Genomic DNA, 21,809 nt, shown 5'->3' with positions numbered 1-21,809 from the left:
CACACACACACACACACACACACACGCACACACACTGTTTGACTCCTTTTTTTGAGCATGATCCCCATTTTCTTTGTAACTCATGGTCTGGATTACTAAGGGACCACTTTCCCACTGTGAAATTATTTGGAGATTGAGGTATTTAATTTGAACAAGAAATGCTTGCTGAAGTAAAAGAATGTGAATAGGAACTTTGAGTCTGAAAATGTGATATGTGTTTGTGTATGTTTATGATTGTATATAAATTCCTCTATTGGTGCTTATGTTTGAATGTCTTATCTTTCTTTGGAAATATTTTCTACTTTGCTTACATCTTTCACAAAACATGGACACATAGTACACTAGTATCTGCATAGAGTGTCTCAGAAATTGAAAACTACTGGCTGATCTTTTGAAAATATTGAAATTAATGATTTATTTAAAACAATGGTAGAGAGTATTACAAAGTCTACAAACCTCAAATTAATATCAAATTTTACATTTGTCTATTTCAACTATAAGTTAATATCACTTATAAAAATTTAAGTACTCCAAAATGATTCAATATCTTCTGAATAATCAATAGAAAATAAAATATTTGTATGATATACATTGTTAGATGTATTTCATTGTGCTCTCTTTCTGTGAAAATTAGGATTCCAAGTATGGCATGGATACTACAAATTAGCTAATCTTTGACCCGAGTTACATCTCCAGCCCTTTTCTTATTCTTCACTTTCAGTCATGGTTTCACTAAGTTACTGAATTGCATAGGCTAGGCTCAAATATTTGATCCTTATGCCTCAGCCTTCTAATCTTAACTCATCTTTGGGCAAAAGCTCTTTCTAAGTATTTTCCCAATTATTAAATGAGAGAAAATTACTCCTGGTCCACGGCACCTTGTTAAAGATATTTTTGAAACATCTTTCTGATAGAAAGATAAAGACAATGGACAGGATATCATGTCAACATCTTGTATTATGAATAACCACTAAGAAGATAACAATATGCATTGTATTAATTATTGAAACTGTCCTATTAATTGGTTTTGAAGCTGTCTCACTGCTATTTGTTTCTCAATAAAATTAATTTTAAAAAAAGAAAGATAAAGACAAGTAATTTCATGATACAATAGTTTTGAAGTTGAGCGATGAAAGATGCTCACTTCAAATTGAATTAGAATGGTCGACAGATTGGTAGAACATGAATTTTGAATGTTGACCCGGCTTAGACATGAAAGTTAACATTACCCATTAAGCAATTATTTTTATGTCTACTTTGTCCATTTTACCAAAAAAAATATGGGGAAACTAGAAAGTAGTCCTTACTCTTCCTTTAAGCAAGTGGCATACTGCCAGTTCTCTGTGGTTTGGGAAGAGAAAATCCATTTGTTTCTCCACCTGCATAACTTCCTCTTATGCCATCACTCTGAATGATATTCATGAATCCTGATTTTTAGATAACTGCCTTTGAAAGTTGTATAACCAGACATTGATCTAAAGAGAAGTAAGCCATAAATGTTATACAATGTTGAATTTGTCCAAACTTGAGTTCCTGTTCATAAAAGGAGAGAGTGTAGGACCTTTTTTGTAAGTTAGGTTTCTTCTTTTCTGAGACTGTGCCCCTGGAATATTTTAATGTTAGCTTTCTGTGACTTACTGCCCATCTAGTCACTCAATAGGCACTGAAAAAAGTTCACAATGTATCTTTCAGATAATTAAAAAGTGGGGATATGTACAAAACTATATATTTTGATGCATCACTTTTGGGGTCATTTTGTCATCATCTCCACAGTTTTACTTTCTCTATAAAATATGCGAATAAAATGTGAGATTTGAGAATCATTATGGCTTATCATTTTCTATTCTCAAATTTAATAACAAAATGCAGCCTTCCATTGTTGCCATCCATGTTAGACAGATCTTTGGCAATCAAGTAACCAGGAATAGTCTTAGCAAACACTTACCCAAAATGTTCAGCAGCAATCAGGCCATTGGTGATTATGTAGAAGTTTATTAGAACATAAAGAGAAGAATTACTGGAAGTAATTCTGGAGAACTGGCTATTAGGAGCTATATGCCACTTCAGCAGAAATTCATTGAATAGCATGCATCTATTATATGTTGGCTGGCAGATGGTTAAGTATTTGAACTCAATCTTCCTCTTAGACCCTCCCCAGCATGCGGGCCACCCACCAGTTGCAAGGCATGATGACACGACAGATGACTCGTCCTCCTTGGTAGCAGTATGGATATGGGTAATAACCTAATAAAGGTTCACAGACGCGACGGCAGTAGCGGTTGCCTCGACGGCAGTATATACAACAATAACCTCTTTCATCCAGCATGGGGTCAAATTCTATTCCATTTTCAGTCTGAAAGATGAAGAAGACAATGTTGGAAGGGAAAATTTACTAAAAAGAGGCTCCGTCAAGCAGGGAAGAATTACACGACTATGAATTCAAGAGCCGGTGAGAAATTGGGTTTCTCAGGCTGACGACAGGGATGCATCAATAGAGATTGATTAGTTTTTACATAAGCCTCTAGGAAATTCCAAGTTTCTTACACATTTGTTTATTTTTTTTGTTTTTAAATTTTATTTTATTTGTGTGTGTGTGTGTGTGTGTGTGTGTGTGTGTGTGTGTGTGTGGCGAGCTCAGCCCACCAGGGGGCAGGGCTGGCTGACATGTGGTGCTAGGGGATTGAACCGCGGTCCCTGTGCTTTGCTAAGCTTGTTCTAAGTAGGTGCTTTAGACCACTGAGCCATCTCACCAGCCCCACATTTGTTTGTTAAAACTATGATCATTCGTTCAGTGATTGATCTGAGGGGTAGTAAGTTTTATGAAGGTTTTTGCATCCTCCTCTAAGAAAACAGTATGATGAATATAACTCACATAGTCATTTATTGGAAGTTCCTCCTCACTTGCTTGTCTGGTGTGACGGCTCTTCTCCAACTTTACTTGAGGGACCACCCACTGCTCATTTTGTTCAATCCCTTTTTTTCCATTGGTAGAAAAGTGAAGATCTTCACCATCCTCTTCAAAGTCTTGTAGCTCAGAAACTAGGATAATAAATACAAGATTGTGATGTGACTGTTCTGCATGTGTTTCTTTCTTTTTTATATATATGTTAGGGAAGGATCTACTAGGTGTTCAGGGTCTCACTACTAGATTGGACTCTTAGTGATCTGCCTGTTTACAGCCTCCCAAGAGCTGGGATTACAGGCACGTGCCATCATGCCCAGTCTCAATTGCAGTTTTAGTGCTCCCGGGGGCGGGTGGCAGCACAGCAGGCCCAGGGATCGAACTCCCAGCCCCTGCTTCTGCCTAAGCAACTGCTTTAATCTGCTGAGCTATTGAAATTTTGTGTCATTTTATTGTTTTTTTATTTTATTTTGTTTTTGCCATTCCAAGGATCGATCTCAGGACTTTGCGCTTGCACGCAGTCGCTTATGCCACTGAATTAGCTCCCTGGCCCTGGTTGCTTAATTTTATTTGACATTCTCCCTCTATCTTTTCCCTTCTCTTTTCTAAAAACGTTGATTAAAACCTCTCTCATTAGAAAATAAGTTTAGATTTATGGAAGAGCTGCAGATAGCACAGAATCCCCACATACACTTTACCCAGTTTTTCTTGCTGTTATTCTAAGTAATCATTATAAAAATGATCAAAACTAAAAACTTAGCAGTAAACTGTCAAAAACTCCAACTTAATCTTGATGTAATACTATTAATTAAACTATAGACTTTATTTGTATTTCCCATGTATTTCTTTTTATTCCCCCATGTATTCTGTTCCAACAGCCAGTCTAGGCTAGTTAGCAATTGCATTTAGTCACTTTTTCTTAAACTTCCAAATAATATCAGTAGTTGCAAGCATTGGAGGGAGCATCTGCACAGTAACATAGTGCTGTGTGCTGTCAACAACGAGAGAAACAAAAGTTTGTATTCACTAGACAGAATAAAATGTCTAAGAACCTCTCTGGGCTGAGTAGAAGTTGAGGGATAGAGTTTTCTACTCTGAACCCCAATCCCTCAGTTGCTTACTATGATTCTTAAAAAGCCACAAAGAAATTTGTGGTGCAGTGATTGCCCTGTCTTTTTCAGAGAATGCTGTCATTTGCCATAGAGAATCCTCGCGACAACACAGAATTGTTTTGGCCCTTCTCTCCTCTGTGCTTAGGTTGGATCCACAGTGGCTTGAATAACTGTGAAGCATTCCTCCTCAATGAATATAAATGTGCAAAGAAAGACAGATTAGCCTTATGCTATCATTAGATGCATTAAGGTGGTATTACCTTTGTGGAGATGTTTAAAAGCCTGTCAGTATTCATTTATCTGATTTATAACCTGGTTGTGAAAAATTCTCACCTCACTGGCAGTCAGCAATACAGTTTCATCCAAGGAGATACAAGCTCATTGTTTTCCTAGACATGTAGTATTTAATGCTGGAAATATTAACTTTACTGTGTTTGGTAGGAAGAGAAGAAGGAGAGTAAGATGTTATACCTGCTATTAGAGTAGGATTGATCCAATACATGGTCACATTATCACAAATCTCCAAAATTTTGGAATTTTTAAGAAAGTCTCGGTTTTCAATAGGCTTTTCTGATGGGACCCAAATTACTGACTGTTCAAAGAAAGTTGTGGTAATTTCTTCATTCTGAAAGAAGAAAGTGTTTCAGGATGGGGAATGGCAGAGAAATTTTTTTTTAAAAGGAATGAGACTTTTGAGTCTGAATAACAATTTCAGTCTAGGGCTGCTGATAAACTACCTCTGTACTCATGCTTTTAGTAGATGCCCTTGGGGAGTCAACAACCGATCTTCCCCTCCTGGTTGTAATAGCAAGACTGCTCACTGCAACAGAAGCTTTTTTTGGTTATCTTTTCACTTAAATTCAGTAAGACTTTCTGTCATTCTCTGAGCTCCCACCTGGGCTATGTATGTTTTATGAAGTGAGGAAGTGAGGTTTTTCTGCCTGAAAAGCGCAGTGTCCTGAGTTTGAATCCCAGTTCTCTCTCTCTCTCTCTCTCTCTCTCTCTCTCTCTCTCTCTCTCTCTCTCTTTTTGTATCAGGCACCAAACTCAGGACCCTGTGCTTGTCAGGCAGGTGCTTACCCGGCTAAGCTATCTCCCTGGTCCCCATTATGTATGTTTTAATTGGAGCTTCTGGAACTCAAAGCGATTTTCACTTTCTCTCTTTAAATGGGTGCTGTGAGTGCCTGGTTTGTTTTAAATTTCAGCTAGTTTGCCACCAGGGTTTTCTCTCAAACTAAAACAAACAAAATCTTACAATCCAAAACTAGTGAGATCAGTTAAACAGCAACTGAACATAATATTTTTATTTTATGAGGTTTTGTATTAATGATGACTCTTTTGTAGCACAGAAATTTTTGTAGTACAAAAGACGTCTTTTTAAAAAAGATGTCTTTTTATGTTTTAAAGTTCAGTCTCCAGCTTATGAATTTACTAGTCACCTCACTAATATATTCCTTTTATTCTAGATGTGTAGGGTTTATCTCACAGTGTTTTGGCTTTACAGCACCTTTCTAATATTACTAAGAATGATATCTTCTTTTCAGTTCCTAGTGCTGTCTTCTATATCTAGTTTTTACTCATCATTAAGGCTTCAATTTTCCCCCACTATTAATAAAGCTTTTTGTTTTCTCCTTTGTTTTTTTGCCTTTATGTTTCCAGTGTTTTCATTTATTTTCTGAAAAACACCTTTGTATAATTTCCCTTAAGTCACTCACGGCTTTCAAGCCCTGGCTCTTTTGCCCTTGAAGCTGTAAATACTGTGGGATGCATTGAAAGGTATTGTGTAAAACGAGGGTGATATGCTAACTAGCTTTGTTAGCAAAGTCAATTTTATTCATATACCTGTTCTGTATGTTTAGCATGCACACACCACGGATACAGAGGTGAGGGAAGGGTAAAGTAAGAAGTGCTTTGTTTGGCCATTAAGTACTGAAAATTTGACTGATAAAAATATCTGTAGATTGAATACAAAAAAATTCATAGAATTTTCTGGAAGGTGTAATAATTTTACTATTATGAGATGAACACTTGTGTTATTTAAAAGATTTAGCAAAATTAATTGAAAAGTAAAGTGGGGCCCAGCTGAGACATTATGATTTTTTTGTTTATTTCTTTTAGAAAATACATCTTGCTATATATATCACTTTGAAGTTAAATATTATACGATGTTACAAGAAATAGTTTTTGATCCTATTAATTTTCCTTCCTTTGTGTATTTGTGTGTGTGTGTGTGTGTGTGTGTGTGTTTGAGATAGTGTCACTATGGCTTTGATGTCACTATGTAGCCTATGCTGTCCTTGAATTTGTGTGATCCTCTTTCCTTAGGACCTTATGTGATGAGATTACAGGTATGTGACAACACACAGTGCACTGATTTCTCCTTTTAACCTATCATTGCCTTCTATAGTTATTTCTAATACTCTGGAAGTTGATCTGTTTCTCATAAGCATCTACATTAAGCATATTTTTAGAAAAGACCTCCAATGTCTGTTACTACCATAAACCTTGGTAACAGAATAATCCTTGGCGATATTTTCTTAGAAATTCCAGCAACAAAGCTCTGTAAATTCTCTGGCTGGGAGGAGACCAGCAACATGAGACAATAGTATAGGAGCCAGTAAGAGAGCTGTGAAATTGAGGTAATGAGAAGGAAAACAGGCTCCCTAATCCCACTGCCCCCCCAAATGATAAATGGGCCACTGATAATTAAGATGAAGAGAGTTAGGTTGGAGAAAAGTGGAAAAAATAAACAAAGTAAAAGAAAAAAATACAAATAAGTTTTACAAAATATATAGGCCACTATGCTATTGTTATAATCCCATTAAAACTTTCTGATTAAACACTAAACCAAACCAAGCCAGTCTGAAACAACAAATGCTTGTTTGTTTCTTCTTACAGTGGCGGTACACTATCACAATGTGGCTTTAGCTAAGGTAATCCTTCTCCCCATGCTGCAATTACAGACAGAATATCAGGGAAAAGTAAAGAACTTAAAGAGCTCTAATGATGCTCTTATTCTAGGTAGTAGGGATCCATCTCCCACTAGGCTTTCAGGAGCATTCAATGATTGCACTGTATTATGGCTGGTATCTAGATAGACCTCTAAAGCTTCATGTGTTCATATGTAGGGCTACTGAGAGGTGGCTAAGTCTAGGGTGTATGATGCTGGCACTAAAGATATGATGCCAGGATGAATTCACAGTATAATGCTATGATTAAGGCTGTCACATCCTGGATAGGATATAAGGGACAGGTAGTCATTGCTTGTCACTTATTGCTTCCTGCTTCTTCACTACTTTGCTGCCTTCTACCCACCATGAATTTTTTTTTCTGTGATGCCCTTCTGCCACGACACCATACCTTGGAGCTAGCCAACTATAAATGAAAACCTCTACATACTGTGAACCAAAATAAAGCTTTCCTCTTTTAACTTTAGGTCTTGTGTATTTTGTCTCATCATTGGGAGAAAAGTAAGCAAGATACACTGATATCCTAGATTCACTTACCCTAGCCTAATAGTGTTTTCAGAGAATTCATATTACATTGAAGTTCTCACATTCTTTGCTTCTACCTTTCCTAATGAGGAATAATATAGTTTATACCATTGATATCCCAGCCTAAAATGATAAGATGAATAAATAGAAATCTTTAAAACAGGTGGCTGTTGGAGTGTGAAAAAAAGAGACTAGGGGGCCTAGGGATTTATTATTATTTTTGCAATACCAGGGAATGAACTCAAGACCCTAGGGATTTATTATTTTAAAAGATATCTTAGACAATATTGATTTTATCCCTCTGGCTCACAATCCTTGCTTGAAATTTTGGTTTGGGAGCAAATATAAATAATGGTGTTGGGTATAAAATATAAAAAATATACTAGAAGGCATGAACTTTGGTTCTTTGGATTCAAAACCCCAACCTGCTACTCATTAGCTGTGGGAACGTGGAGAAGTCATTTTTTGTTCTGAATCTTAGTTTCACACATGAAGAGGGGGATTATAGTAGTGTGTATTGGTAGAGTTATTTGAAAATCAAATGAAATTATACAAATTAGTACAATGTTTGACACATTGCTAGCACCCAGTGGATAGTGCTACTTACTACCACCGTTATTCTTACATACCTCATCTATTTCTTCTTCTGGTTCAGAAAATTCAGGAATCACCTTAATCTGAGTTTTGAGAAAACATTTCTGAAGACCTATGAAGTAGATGCCAGTGTATCCCTATAACACAGAAAAAATAATAATAAAATTTTCTGAAATAGTCACAATTAATGAGTTCCATTATCTGTCAGGGCCACAGTCAAACTAAATTTGAATTAAAATGGAAGTTTTGTCTTTTAAATTAAGTGAGGCTGAAGACTTTTTAATTGTCTCAACTACTCTAAATTTTGTGTACTATAATTTAAGGGGAAAATACCCAACTTACGTTCTTAAAGTCATGTACTTCCAATGTTTCTTCAGTGCCATTTCCACTTCTGAATATTTCCGTTCTGGTCATGGGATCAATTTCCATGTAAATTTTCTTCTTTTCTCCATTGCTATAGAAAGTGTGCTCCATGTCATAGGTCTGGGAGAGTATAAGAAAATAAGCTCTGACATACTCATTGTGCCCCATTCATAAAATTCTTTAATTGGGTACTATGTGGAGCACCTTTTTCTAAAGCCTTTGTAGTGAGGTATTGTCTCAGCTTGCTACTAAAAATCTGTGGAAAATTGAGAATAAAGTGATGTAGGGATGATATGGCTCTTTGAGAGCCAATATTTTGTAGTAAAGCCAAGTTTCTGAGCTAATTACTAAAAATTCCAACTGTTTTCTTGGCAGCCTTGATTAAATAGAAAATGATATTCTGAAAACCAGCATATAAAGTATTTTCCTCATATGATAAGCCAAGGGAACACCTACAACCTATGCTGTTTTTAAAGCTACCACTTCTTTTCTAAGTGCTCTGTAATAACCCCCTCATTTCTCTCCTCTCTATGAAATTTATTAGAACTTAGAAAGAGATTGGAACATGTTTAGAGTAGTTAGGTGTTACTTCCTATCATTTTATCTATGTGGGGCTTTAATATTGCTTTGGCAGTCTTGAGTCTGTCCATTTTAGAATCCAAAGAGTTCTTCTTGATAAATACTACATAACAAGACTTATCCTGTTCATATTTGATTCCTTTTGCTCTTTAAGCTTCAGGAAATATTTATTGCTTTCCTTTAACCTTCTGTTTTATAGGCTAACCAACTCTACTCTGTTTATTCCAGGCTGCTGTTCTCTAAACCTTATCAAATTGTCTTCAAGGTCTCTAGAATCTCTTATATGTACTTTGGCAAGTCTGTGAAGTGCCATGCATTAAGTAACAAGAAACTGCTCAATGGGACTGCTTTGGAGAGTGTGCTTATTATGTTCTTCCAGAGTGGTTGAAACAAAACTTTAGACTTCCTTTTGCCTCAAACAGAGATAATTCTCTTTGTAAAGACCAAGATGACCATTGCCATAAAATTTAGGACTAAGCACATAACCTATAACTTAGGACATATTTATAGCTAAAAGTAAACAACAAGTCTAAAGGAGTTTGCTACCTGTCACAATCTAGGCCAGACTTGCTGGTGCTATTTGGATGTCTTTCTTCTGTTTGTTGTTAGGAGGTCTTTATCTATTAAGTTTCTTCATATCCACTTGTCCCTGTGAAAAAAGTTTGGAAAACTAAAAGCCTGAGAAAGCAAGTTGTCTACTGAGCCAGAGTTGCTTTATAATGATGCATTTTCCAGTGACAGCTTTATAAAGTTTGCACGGGGTTGGGTTGTTTTTTAGTATCTGTTCATTTCTGTGACAGCATATTAGTTTAACCTGGTCAAATTTTCCTCAACTCAAGTAGAAAAACAAGTTGGAAAGCTTTGTAGAAACGTCTGTTATTTCAAGAGTGAAAAGTCTAATGCACTTGCTGACTAGAAAAACAGAGGCAATGCCATTTACCTCTTTGTATCCCTGAAGAGCATTGTACATGGTTGGCAATTAAATATTTTTTGAGTAAGTTTTCTTCACTAATGACACCTATGTTTCTTCCTAAGGAAAGATTCTGAATATTGTCAAGATCTTTTGAGAGATAATTTTAAAAGGGAAAAAGAGATAAACTCTTTCGCAAATGAGAGGGGATGAAGAAATTGGATGTGGACGAGGAGAGGAAAAGGGAATGGAAAAGGAATTAAGATGTGTTATGTACATGTACCCACTTCACACAAAGAATGTAAACATGATGCACTGCAAACATGTACTAATAAAAATAGATTTTGAAAAATGAAGGAAAGCTGTATTAGCATCCTTCTGGAACCACAGAGTTAATTCTGAAAGTCAGACATGGTTTGTGACAGGTAGTAAATTCCTTTAGGCATGTTATTTGCTTCTGTGTATAAATATATTCTCAGTTCTAACTTTGGAGTCAGCTGGAGATGAGAAATTTCTACCTATAGCAAAAAATTGAGCTCTTACTCAGTCTTCCCTAAGCAGAGGACAGAGGTAATCCTGTCAGATCCAGTGTTGTCAGGTCTCCCAACAGGATCTTGTTTTCTTAGAAATACAATCCATTGTTGAGAAAAATGTTGACGCTATTAACCATTGAGTGTTGCGAGAGTGTTTATTTTATACATAGCAACACTGATAGATTGTTGCTTAGAAAAATCAGATTAGAGTCTAGAAGATGTTGGACTGCTGCCTACCTGGGCAGGAGAAAAAGGGCAGGCTGTATATTCAATCATTTGTAGAAGACTATGGAACCATACTGGTGACATTTAAACTGTTCAGTGTACTTCTGTGGAATGAGTTTTCCTGCATTATTGGCAAGGTGCTTTACTTGGACGCCATGCTAAATGAAAACCATTGGAAACTGCCAAGCTCAGCAGATCTTGATTATTTTCAACATTCCTGCAGAGATTTTTTTCTTTTCTTTCTTGTTTGTGAGAAAGGGTTCATTTTGATTGCTTCCATTAACTAACTTGTTGGTTTTATGTTAAAAATGATATGTTGCTAAACAGGTTGGGATCAGAATGACTTCATATATGTGTGAATCCTTCAGGGACAAGAATGGTAAGCTATATATATATGGCCAGATGGAATTTCACTCTGAAAGACAGCTGTTTGGAACAGACTGTCCTTTGTCTAGGAAGATGATGCCAGTCATTCACTTTGGACTGTGTTGGGGTGAGTTTGAACAAGTCCAGACATACTGTCTCGCTCCAGTCCCTGAGGAGTACAGTGCTCAAGTAATGGCTATGCAAGCTTTACCAGCTCTTTGGAAGACTGAGCTTATACCTTTGGCATCAGAAGTACTTTGCTTTTTACTAAACTTTCCATCTAAAGGCTCGAGGGTCCTTCTGGTGGTGAAGAATAAGTGGCTTTATCCTCTTTAGGAAAAACTAAAGCAGAGACAGGATGGTTGGCCTGAGCAAGGCACAGATGGGTTATAAGCAGCTCACTAAGACTCAATTCCAACTCAGCTTTAGTCCAGGAAGTTAAGCACATGAAGAAGAGTATACTACCACCCAACTGGCAAATATTCACAGGAAAATTTAATCTTTCTGCTTCCCTTTTCTGGTATATTTTCATATCCTGTTCACTCTGTACCCTTAGAGCCTTTTGCAGGATCTTTCCATTCCCATCTCAGTTTTCTTCTTCATTTTTTGGACACAATAACCGACACCCACAAATTAAAGAAGAGGTTTATTATGGCTCATAATCTGTAGAGGTTTCAGTCCACAATTGGTTCGTTCCAAAGCAGAATGGTATGGCTGAGGAGAAAATGCTCGTAGCATGGCAACAGCATCAGCAAGATCAAGGGAGGAAAAAGCGAGCTATATCCTACTAAGCCATACATGCCTCTTGTGATTCACCTCCTCCCATTAGGCTTCTCTTGCCAACATCACATTTTAAGTATAAGCATATCAGTGGAGTAATATGCTAACTAGTATCATGCTCTCATGATACAATCACTTGCCGAAAGACTCCACCTATGACAGTATGAGGCCTTGAAGGAACATCTATGTATAAATGATAACATTCTACCACTGGGCTCCAAAAGTTTTATGTGTATCTTTCTTTTTGAAAAATGAATTTTTAGTTCATCTCTAAGAGTTGTCATAGTCCTGAAAGTTTCAGCATTGCTGAAAAGACAAAGTCCAAAGTCTCCTCTGAAATTGAAAGCAAACTATTAGCTGTGATCCCCTGTAAAAATTAAACACAGCTGACATACAGACATACACTGCCTGCCCTACCAGGCTTTCTTCTGAAATCTGGGTGAAAGCCTTCCTAATCTCACAACTCTACTCCATATTTGCAGGCCCTAGCTTTATTGGAGCTACCTTTCTGGTGAAACTCAAATTTTTTAAAATCATACAGGTGCGTGTTTTACTCTTGATGCTCAATATAGAGCTGGCTAAAAGTCTACAACAGTTGTCATGCCACTGCCTCAACATCAGATTGCCTCAAAATTTTCCTACTGAATATTTTGGTTCACAATCCTTACTGCTAGTCTCTTACAATATCTTAGGATAGGAGCAAACTTTGACAAATTTTCTGCCAGAGCATAACTCATATGACCTGGTGTCTAAGTGCCAATGCAGTCCTTGCTCCCAACTGAAACCTCTTGAGTCTGATCTTTACCAGATTCATTTTTATCTTCATCCTGGTCTTCTAGGTTCTGACCAGAATCTCCCAGCAAGTTTGGTTTACACCATGCTAGGGCTGCTTCATAAGCCAGTATTGCCAACCTTTCCAAATTCATCCCTCAAACCAGTTCCCAGGGCTATTGAACAACATTATCAGGTAGTCACAGCAGCAGCACCCTTTCTCTGGTACCAAAATCTGTCTGAGTTATATTCCTTGTTGTTAGCATACAATATGCAACACCCACAAATAAATGGAGGAGAAGTTAATTACAGCTCACAGTTTGTGGAGTTTTCAGTCCATAGTCAGCTGGGCTCAGGGTTAGGCAGTATGGCAGAGCAGAAAGAGCTCATGGAATGGCAGCAGTAGTAAGGAGGGAGACGGCTATATGCTTTAAGTTGATGGTCCTGGTGACCCATTTTCTCCCACCAGACTTCATTTTTCAGCATCAAATTTAGCTATAAACATATTAGTGAACTAATCCACTGGTGACTATCATTCTTCCCTGATCTAGTTGAAGTAGGAGACTAGGATGTGGCAAAGTTGGCTGGGGAAGTAGGCATGACCTGTTTATTCCAGGAGATGAGCACAGAACAGTTCACAAAACCCTGCGCATGGACTTCTTGAGAGAACTGGAGCAGATTTTCAATAGGATGGTCTAGACTTGTTAGTCTGAGAAATGGATGACAGAAAGAGGACACGACTTTAAGCTCTTTGATACTGTGTTCTTTCACAGTAGTTCATTCTTGGGCTATAGTATATATGGTTTTTCTTACTTTTACTTGTCCCAAACTCACTCTGAAGAGCATGTTTACTTTCCTACCTTTAATAAATATAAGAACATGCTACCATTTTTTGTTTTTGTGACCATTTATTTGCACAGAATGGAAAGAATTTAGAAACCTAACTTCTAGAAATGACTGCAGCACCCTGAAATCTAGTAACACAATGAGCTTCCCAAAATACCCCTCTGCAAAAGCATGAGACTATGGGGAGATATCTCAATATAAACCATAACATATTTGTCACTGTCTCTTGTATAGACTTCCAGGAATCTCATGGTGTTTTAAGCACCTTATGTAAGAAAAAAAATAAATTTGAGAAATAATTTCACATTTATATATTAACAACAGATGTTTGTTCTTTTAAAAAGTTGAGTGCAGTACTTTCTTTAGACTAATGAAATACTAATGGAGGATTTTAGGCAGAGTGACACAAGGAACCAGAGATATTTAGGGGAATATGTATCTTTCATGCATAACTCAAATAAACTCTTGCTCCATTTATGCATAAAGCTGGTTCCATTCACACATAAGGGCCAGAATGTTGGAACAGCACAGGAAAGCCAAAGGCATGGAATTTGAATTAGAAGGGAAAATGAGATGATGTGTGATTAAATGTTGGCAGTAAGAAGACTACAGTGACAAAATATTGAGACAATACAAACTTGTTTCTCTTCCCTGCCTGGAAATTAAGTCCTTAGTCCAGTTAAATCGTACACTCAGGCAGCAAATGAGCCCTAACATCCTCTTTTCAATTTTCTGTTTCCTTGCCTCTATTTGTGAGCATCTCTGAGATCAGAAAGGAAGGCTTTTTATGGAGAATTAAGCTGCCTTAGACTTCAGTGTGATGGATTTGGTTTAGGGGCAAATGGCTTTAGCTTGTCCTGACCGAGATTTGAGGACATTTGGCTTTGTTTGTTTTTGGAAGCTTGTGATTGATCTAGCTGCTGTTCTCTCCACCTTCATGCTTTGCTGTGTGTTTATGAGGTACAAGTTCCAAAGGTGAAATACATGCCCAGAATAGCTGGCTACCAGGTGTTAGGCTGGTAGGATGGGGAAGAAAGGCACAGTGCCATATTATTACTGACCTAGCCTGTAGGACTTAAAGGACCACCAGATATTTCTTTACCAACACTTAGCAGACAGACCTTCTTATTTAAAACTGAACTTCTGCATCTTCACTCACCTGTACTCAGCCCCCCCCCCAAAGTGGCTTAAGTAGAAAGAAATTTCTTTTTCAAAAGTAAAAAGCCATTTCTTTCATTTGTAATCTTGAGCTACTGGAAAGTTTTCCCTACCCATAATCTCCACCCCTGGTTCTTAAATGATGCTGAAAAGTAGTGGTAGAAAGAGTACTCAGAGCAGGTTCAAGTCCTAATCATGATTCAGCCACACAAAAGCTGTGTGGCTTTGGGCAAGTCCATGCATGTGGGCTCAGTTCTTATTTTTATGCCCCACCTCTTTCTAGCTACAGTGTTGTGTAGGTGTCAAAATTAATTCCGCTTATTTGGTCTGATATCTGTCAAGCTTATTTGGAGTACAACTATTTGCTATCACCTGAACTATTTTCTCCTATAGTTCCATTACCACTTGCAGTTACTCAGGAGCAGCTCTTTTTGAGGTTTCAGGCTTCCTTTGCTAGTGCAATATAAGGTGCTCTGAGAATGCCACCTTAGGGATTTGCAAAAGGAAGAACGTGCCCATCAGAATGTGGCATCCTGTAATTGTTAAGAGCAGCCCCCAAGTCATCCAGAGTAGTAGCTCATTCACTGAGAGTTGCACAAGATTGGTTGTGGATCTTGCAATACTTCAAGAGGAAAAGAAAATGAAGAAGAATCTTATTTTTTTTTAATGCCTACACAACTCCATCTGGTGACAATCAGTTGCCTTGCTAAAGATATTTCAGCTATGTTTCCAACTTTTTCCTTGGGGTGCAAATGCTTCACCACAGTCACATTTCATCCCCTGAACTGTTGTGTATGGAAAACTTAAGGAGAAGAATTTTCTCTTCATGTACCTAGAGATGAAAGAAGAACTTTTGTCTTAGGCCAATGTTCCTATTAGAAAAATAATCACAAAGAGAGCTGGATCCAGACTTGGCGAGAAGATGCTTCTTTGGAGTAAAGGATTTTTACCCGAGTGTTATTGGGCTGAAAACCTGGGCAAGACTATTGTAATAGTTCTCTGTAGCTGAGGGGAGGTTATGGAGGGCAGAAGAACACCTGTGTCCCCACCACTTTTCATCTCATATGGATAATATTAGAGACTCAGGGAACAGGAATCTGCTGATTGTTGTCTGTGTCTGATGACTTCCAAACAACTGTAACCAGGCCTAAATGACCCTATTTCATTTACTTAATTTATTAGCCTTCTGCCTCATTCCACAGAAGATTGGAGGGATGGGTTACAAAATCTGCTGTATATTTCTAAACTGTTGGTTTAAGGGTAGGACTCTTTCAAATTTATGTTCTCCATGTTGCATTAATTAGCTGGGGATTTGGCTTCTCATTATTTCAAGTTAAATGTGGAATACAGGCAGCTCTAAGCAAAAATGTTTCTTCAGTGAATCTGCTTCAAGGATCCCAAGGCAGTCACTGCCTGGGAGTGAAGTCTTAATTTGACACTCTTGAAATCTTTGAAAGTGAATTAAATCTCTTTGGCTTGGCTAAGTAAGTTGAGTAGAGTGCCTTATGGAGCTTGCTGTTACTTAGTTTAAGCAGCTCCTATATATGCCTGTGGCCCTGGGGGTGGGGGGGGTGAGGCCTGGAAGGAAGTATCGCAGTTCACCCAGAATTAGTCCATTAGTCCTTGTTTCATTGTTTCTCTCTCTCTCTCTCTCTCTCTCTCTCTCTCTCTCTCTCTCTCTCTCTCTCATTCATCAGGAGAGAGATCTTTCAAGAGGATACAAGACTCTCTAGTGTGTGTGTGTGTGTGTGTGTGTGTGTGTGTGTGTGTGTTTCTATACACATTCATTCTTGAGCTATGTAACAAGTCAAAACTAAAATCAGAATTGGTGGCCTCTGAATGCACTGGTGACACCAGTGCTTCCTGACTCTAGGACTTGACTTCTGGCCTTGCACTGGGACTATAGTCTGTCTGAGAAGGGCTCTTGATGACATTTCCCTTTCTTGCCCTGTCCCTTCATGTGGCTTGTCCCTTCCACAAAGTACTTGCAATCACAGGTTTTAGTGATTCTTGTCTCTTCTGTAACTACTTTTCTTTACCCCTTCCTATGTAGTTATGTTTCTGTCTTAAACGTTCACCTCAGAAGTAATGGCTCCCACATCTCCTATATTCCTAGGCTCAATTCTTGTAAATCTAGCTGAAATCTTAGGTGGCTGTGAAAGCACATTAACAAATGCAAGAAAATTGGGTTTTAGAATTAAGAAACAAACTTTGGAATAAAAGCAAACCTCATGGAAAAAAAAAAGTCAAATATGGCTTGCTCCCCTTTTGGGATCTGGAATCTAGATCTTTTGTATATACCAAAGTGGAAGGGAGGGGAAAAATTACTACCGTGTTAGCATGGAAATGTTAACACCAGATGTAAGATGTTAAACAAGTACTGTTTATTATAAACAGATGTCAGAAAAACAAAATAAAAAGGAGGTATGTTGGGGGCTGGAGCAGCAAACACTAGCAGTAGGAGGAAGCCCTGGGACAACAAATGAATTACTGCTGTCAATAAACAAAATAATAGCACATAATAGCATCAATAGCTCTTTCTATCAAACACACTGGATTTCTTACAATTCCCATAGGCTTGGGAAGGAAAATCCAGAAGAACTTGAATTTTAATCTTCTATCTGTAGCTTCTTGCTAGGTCATACTTTTAGAGGGAGAGATTTTTTGGAGTTTTTTTTTGGCAGAACCCGGGATCAAACTCAGGCCCTTGTGCTTGCCAGGGAAGTGATTATTCTACTAAGCCATCTCCTCGGTCTCATAGAGGGAGAGTTTTAAATTTGTTTAAGATGCATTTCTCTCCAATATTCTTCCAAAACTAATCTGAATATTCGCCTCCTCCTCGGATTCCTAAGTCTGGAGGCAGCTCAATTCGTACTCTTAGCTATTGGCAATATGAATGGGTTCTTCGGCTCCTTTAGGATTTTGAAGGTAGTAGTATACTAAGAAAAGCATTCAAATCTTCTCAAGATCTCCTACTTCATAATGGCCCCAATCTCATCTTGTGATGAAAGAGAGGAAATCATGAACCATGCTAGTGAGTTTGAAACCTTACAAAATAAAGGCAAGGTCCCAACCTTGTCCGTCATAGTTACATTGAGACAAATACCAGTACAAGTTTAGAAAAACACATAAATACTTTCAGAATTGTGTTTGTGCCACCAATGCCTACAATAAAATAGGAAAGAACATCTGGCTCCCTATTTAGGCAAGCATCTATGGATGGCCAAATGATTAGCTACCTATCACAGCTAGTTACATACATTGCATTCATGCACAAGAAAAGGATTTATGGTCCTCTGATGCATGTATAAGTTTCAAAAGGATGCCAGACTCAGTTTGTGCAGTGGCCCTGGGTTGGATCCCTAGAACTGCCACAAAACAAAGCAGAAACAAAAATAGTCAATTTGTAGGTCAGCATGTTTACCTTGGTAATTACTTAAGTGGTACCAGAATGGTATCAGAATGCATTTTGACACTTATTTATTTGGTATTTCCTTCCTCATTTTGATTGCTTTGTGTTCTCTGCTAGCTTGAACATACATTGCTTGCCCAGAAAGACATCTGAACAGTAAGTGGTTAAGAAGTATGGAAGTGGGTGTGTGTTGCTAACTATAAGCCTTAGGTGATCCCTGAAATCCCTTCTGGAACAAAATAAAAATTAAAAAGGCAAAAAATGAGTATGGCAACAGAAGTAAAGAATCCAGAGTAGCTATGACTTACTTTTCTGTTTCCATTTAGACACTTTGCCAATTTATTTTTCTATTTCTCCCTCCCTGTCTCTTCCTCATCAATTTATATTCTTTGCTCTGTGCTCCTGTTGTTCCTTTGTTTCCTAATGGTCACTGCCAATGCATTTTTTGTCTTATCTTCCTTCCTGAAATGAGCTTTATTGCCTTGTATCTGTTACCAAGTAGAAATGAGCATTTCATGACTGAAAATTAGCAGCAGCAGCAGCAGCAGCAGCAGCAACAACAACAACAACAAAAACAACTCACAGAATGAGAAATACATGACAAACCCAGAAGCAAAAACTTTTTCATTTGTGTATTTACTAGTAATTCTTTGTCCAATGGAAATTTTTATTATGAAAAGATGGATTTTATTTGGATTGCACATAAATTTGTGCATTGCCTGTGAACCCAGGAATAACAACACTAAAAGACAGTAATGTAAACTACAGTGGCTAACCAGAATTCACTGCATGATCTCAGTACCAGTAGTTTTCTGATATATCTGTGATTGGTGACTTGATTTTCTTGCTTCTGCTTTGTGGTTTTACTAGAGCAATGGAATAGTGAGGGTTGCAGTAGAGGGGAGCTAAGTATCCCTATTTTTTACGTCATAAATAAATGTAAACTCAGGTATAAGAATGATTCTCTAAAAAGAGCTTGTTGTTTGTTTTCATAGCAGATACATTAAGTCAAACACAATCCCTCAAAAATCCTTTGTGGCCATTTCTGGTTTCTCCTTATATGGTGGTATAAGTTTCCAATAGTTTCTGCCCAGACAATTGAAAGAAAAATGTATTTTTTATTACAGTAAAAATTTTGCTTCTTCAAGAAGCCTTAACTCCTTAAAGCCAAGCATTATAAAAGAATGAGTAAATCTGCATCTTATATTTACTAACTAAAATGTAGAAAGCAATTTTTTCCTTACCAAAATAACAAATGAAGGAGAAAGTCTTGATTCTGTTTTTCATGCCACCAAAAAGCAAACATGAAAGGGACTTTTTATTTTTCGATGTAGTTTATGTATAAACTATTAGTGAACTTCCGTTGAATGCAATAGAAGCATTGCATAATAATGTGCATTGACTTTACTCACTTTCTTGGGTGCCTCCGGCCACAAGTGCTTGCTCCCCCAAAACCAGATGATTAGAGTTAGGGCCAGGATACTGAACAGCAGTCCACAAACCTTAAGTGATTTATATATCTTCTTGGATTTAAAAGCTTCTGCCTAAGCAAACCACAGAGAGAATGAAACAATATACAATAATCCTGATAGCAAGCCATAATTCAAAGTTGCCTTCAATTTCATTTTCTAGTGTTCACACTGCAATAATATAAATCCAGGAAACCATGTTTCTGCTCAAAGGGTAAAACAAAAATTCATCCACTTACATTTAGAACGTGACAGTCCTCGCAGTTCTCTGGAGAGTTCTTTGCCATGTCTCTCAGCACACAGTACTCTCTCCCTGCTTTGAGAGAACTGAGAGAACACTGCTGAGGTGGAGCTGCAAATGTGTCTGCTAACAGATGCCAGAGCACAAGCTGAATTTATATGGCTCAAATATGTCATACCAGAGCCTGACTGAGCTCAGGGGGCTCCTGTGCTCCTATTCATTACACAGAAATACCCATATATGTATAACTTCTGTGCACAGAATTCCATCCAAAATGGTAAAGACAGAAGGTTGTCATGAAGAGGATCAAGCCTAGGACACATGAAGATGATCTTTTACTTTGAACTTAAAATATCAGTGGCCGTTCATGCTGTGCACTTTAGAAATAAGCAGCCAAAATGAAAAGGGATAAAATTCTAATTTTAATTCCATTCAATTCCACAAATATTTATTCTAAGTGTGTCAACTGTCAGCCTTCGTGTTAGGTATTGCAGATTCAGAAATGAATAAGAGAGGATCTCCCTCATTACGCGGCTTGGACTTGTAGTGATCCTCTTGTTTTTAGCTTCCTCAGTGCTGGGATTATAGGCATACGCCACCATGCCCGAACTCTACACTAGTCCTTTTATAATAGCTTGTTTATTCCTAAGATCTAAGATCTTTATTTTTTTATATCTCTTGATTGTTTAGTTATTGTGTACGAATTATTTTAAAAAGAAGTACTCAGATTAAACTATTATTATGAATATGAGAGTTATTTCTTGCACTTTGCTGCATATTTGAGAATACCAGTGTGTTTCAGATTACAACAGTAAGATTTAAAATTCTTGGATTTCTGGGGCTGGGGAGATGACTCAGTGGAATAAGCACTTCCCTGGCAAGTGTAAAGGCCAGAGTTCAATCCCCGGTTCTGCCAAAAAAAAAAAATCTTTGATTTCGATGTCATTTTCTCAAGACTTGGTCAATATTGTTTGATTGTCCTTTGGCATTACGTATTGCACAAGTCTTTTAACTATGGCCTATCCATTCATGTTTTAGATGGTAATATTACTTTATATAAATTAAAAATTAGGTGTTGGGAGAGAAAGAACTGGAAAATAAGGTTAAATCCAATTAACAGGAGAAGGGTAGGAAAGTACTGGGGTGTTGCTAAAGACAAGAGAACAGTGCATCTAACAAAGAGGCAGTGATGAACTGTGTCAAAAGCTTCTGCAAGGCTTAAATTTTGGGAAAGATAGAATTACAGTGGATGGCAATGTGGAAGAGCCTTTTGTGCTACAAAAATAATGTAGGCAAAGTTGTACAGGTGTGTAACTGTATTTCAAGTGGAAAAGTAAAATAGTCTTGTGTGCATGGAATGCTGACTGCATGAGAGAGAAGAAGTTAAGACACATCGAATTATCCAGATCTGTTATTTTTTCCTTGGCTATCCTGTTTTCCCATTCCACCTTCCACTTAGTTTTACATCTGGATTTATAAGACACATTTCTGGGTTTTATTTCTTTTCTCCCTTCTTCACTGTCTTTCATCTTTCTCTATTTTTTCCTTCTGGAATAAAATAATAAGGTTTTTGGTGATGTGTCCATACATCAATTAATAAATGCAATAAATGTTGGATATTACCTGGTAATACTATAGTGCATAAGATAGTACAGTGAAGGCACATGTAAAGCAATGATGAGAACTCAGCGTGTAGCGAACACTTGGGGCTACATAGAATACTTGGGGATATAAAAGAGTGCCTTGAATTAAAATTTGCAAGTTTAGAAGACAGCGTACAATATAGGCTTCTGGCAGAAAGCGTTAAAGAAAACCAAGAACGTGAGATGACTAGCAAGAGAAATGGTCCAAGAGATTGTTCTAGGTAGCAGAAAAATCAGGGGTAAATGCTTAAAATATGAAATGAATATGTGCAAATTCAAATAATTTTAGTATGAGTGTTACATATTTTTAACAAAAGAAGCATGTCTTCACTGATAAATAATCCAAGAAAGAAGAAAGAAAAGAAAGCTGTTACCCATCTCGTTTCAAATATTAATGGCCATCAGCAATTT

General features: G+C 37.4%; 1 protein-coding gene across 1 annotated transcript; it reads right to left on the bottom strand.

Moving 5' to 3' along the window:
* Positions 1–1,972: 1,972 nt before the first annotated feature.
* On the bottom strand, positions 1,973–20,024 carry Tnmd (tenomodulin). Its single transcript, XM_004643329.1, has 7 exons — positions 19,754–20,024; positions 19,458–19,589; positions 8,445–8,585; positions 8,138–8,239; positions 4,486–4,639; positions 2,873–3,039; positions 1,973–2,353 (listed from the first exon to the last, which is right to left on the bottom strand). The coding sequence occupies exons 1-7, from the start codon at positions 19,799–19,801 to the stop codon at positions 2,144–2,146; spliced, it is 954 nt and encodes a 317-aa protein (XP_004643386.1). The 5' UTR covers positions 19,802–20,024; the 3' UTR covers positions 1,973–2,143.
* Positions 20,025–21,809: the final 1,785 nt, after the last annotated feature.

The sequence above is a fragment of the Octodon degus genome, unplaced genomic scaffold (assembly GCF_000260255.1).
Source record: "Octodon degus isolate 3935 unplaced genomic scaffold, OctDeg1.0 scaffold00171, whole genome shotgun sequence".
Taxonomy (NCBI): Eukaryota; Metazoa; Chordata; class Mammalia; order Rodentia; family Octodontidae; genus Octodon; species Octodon degus.
This window is presented reverse-complemented; position numbering and strand designations above follow the sequence as displayed.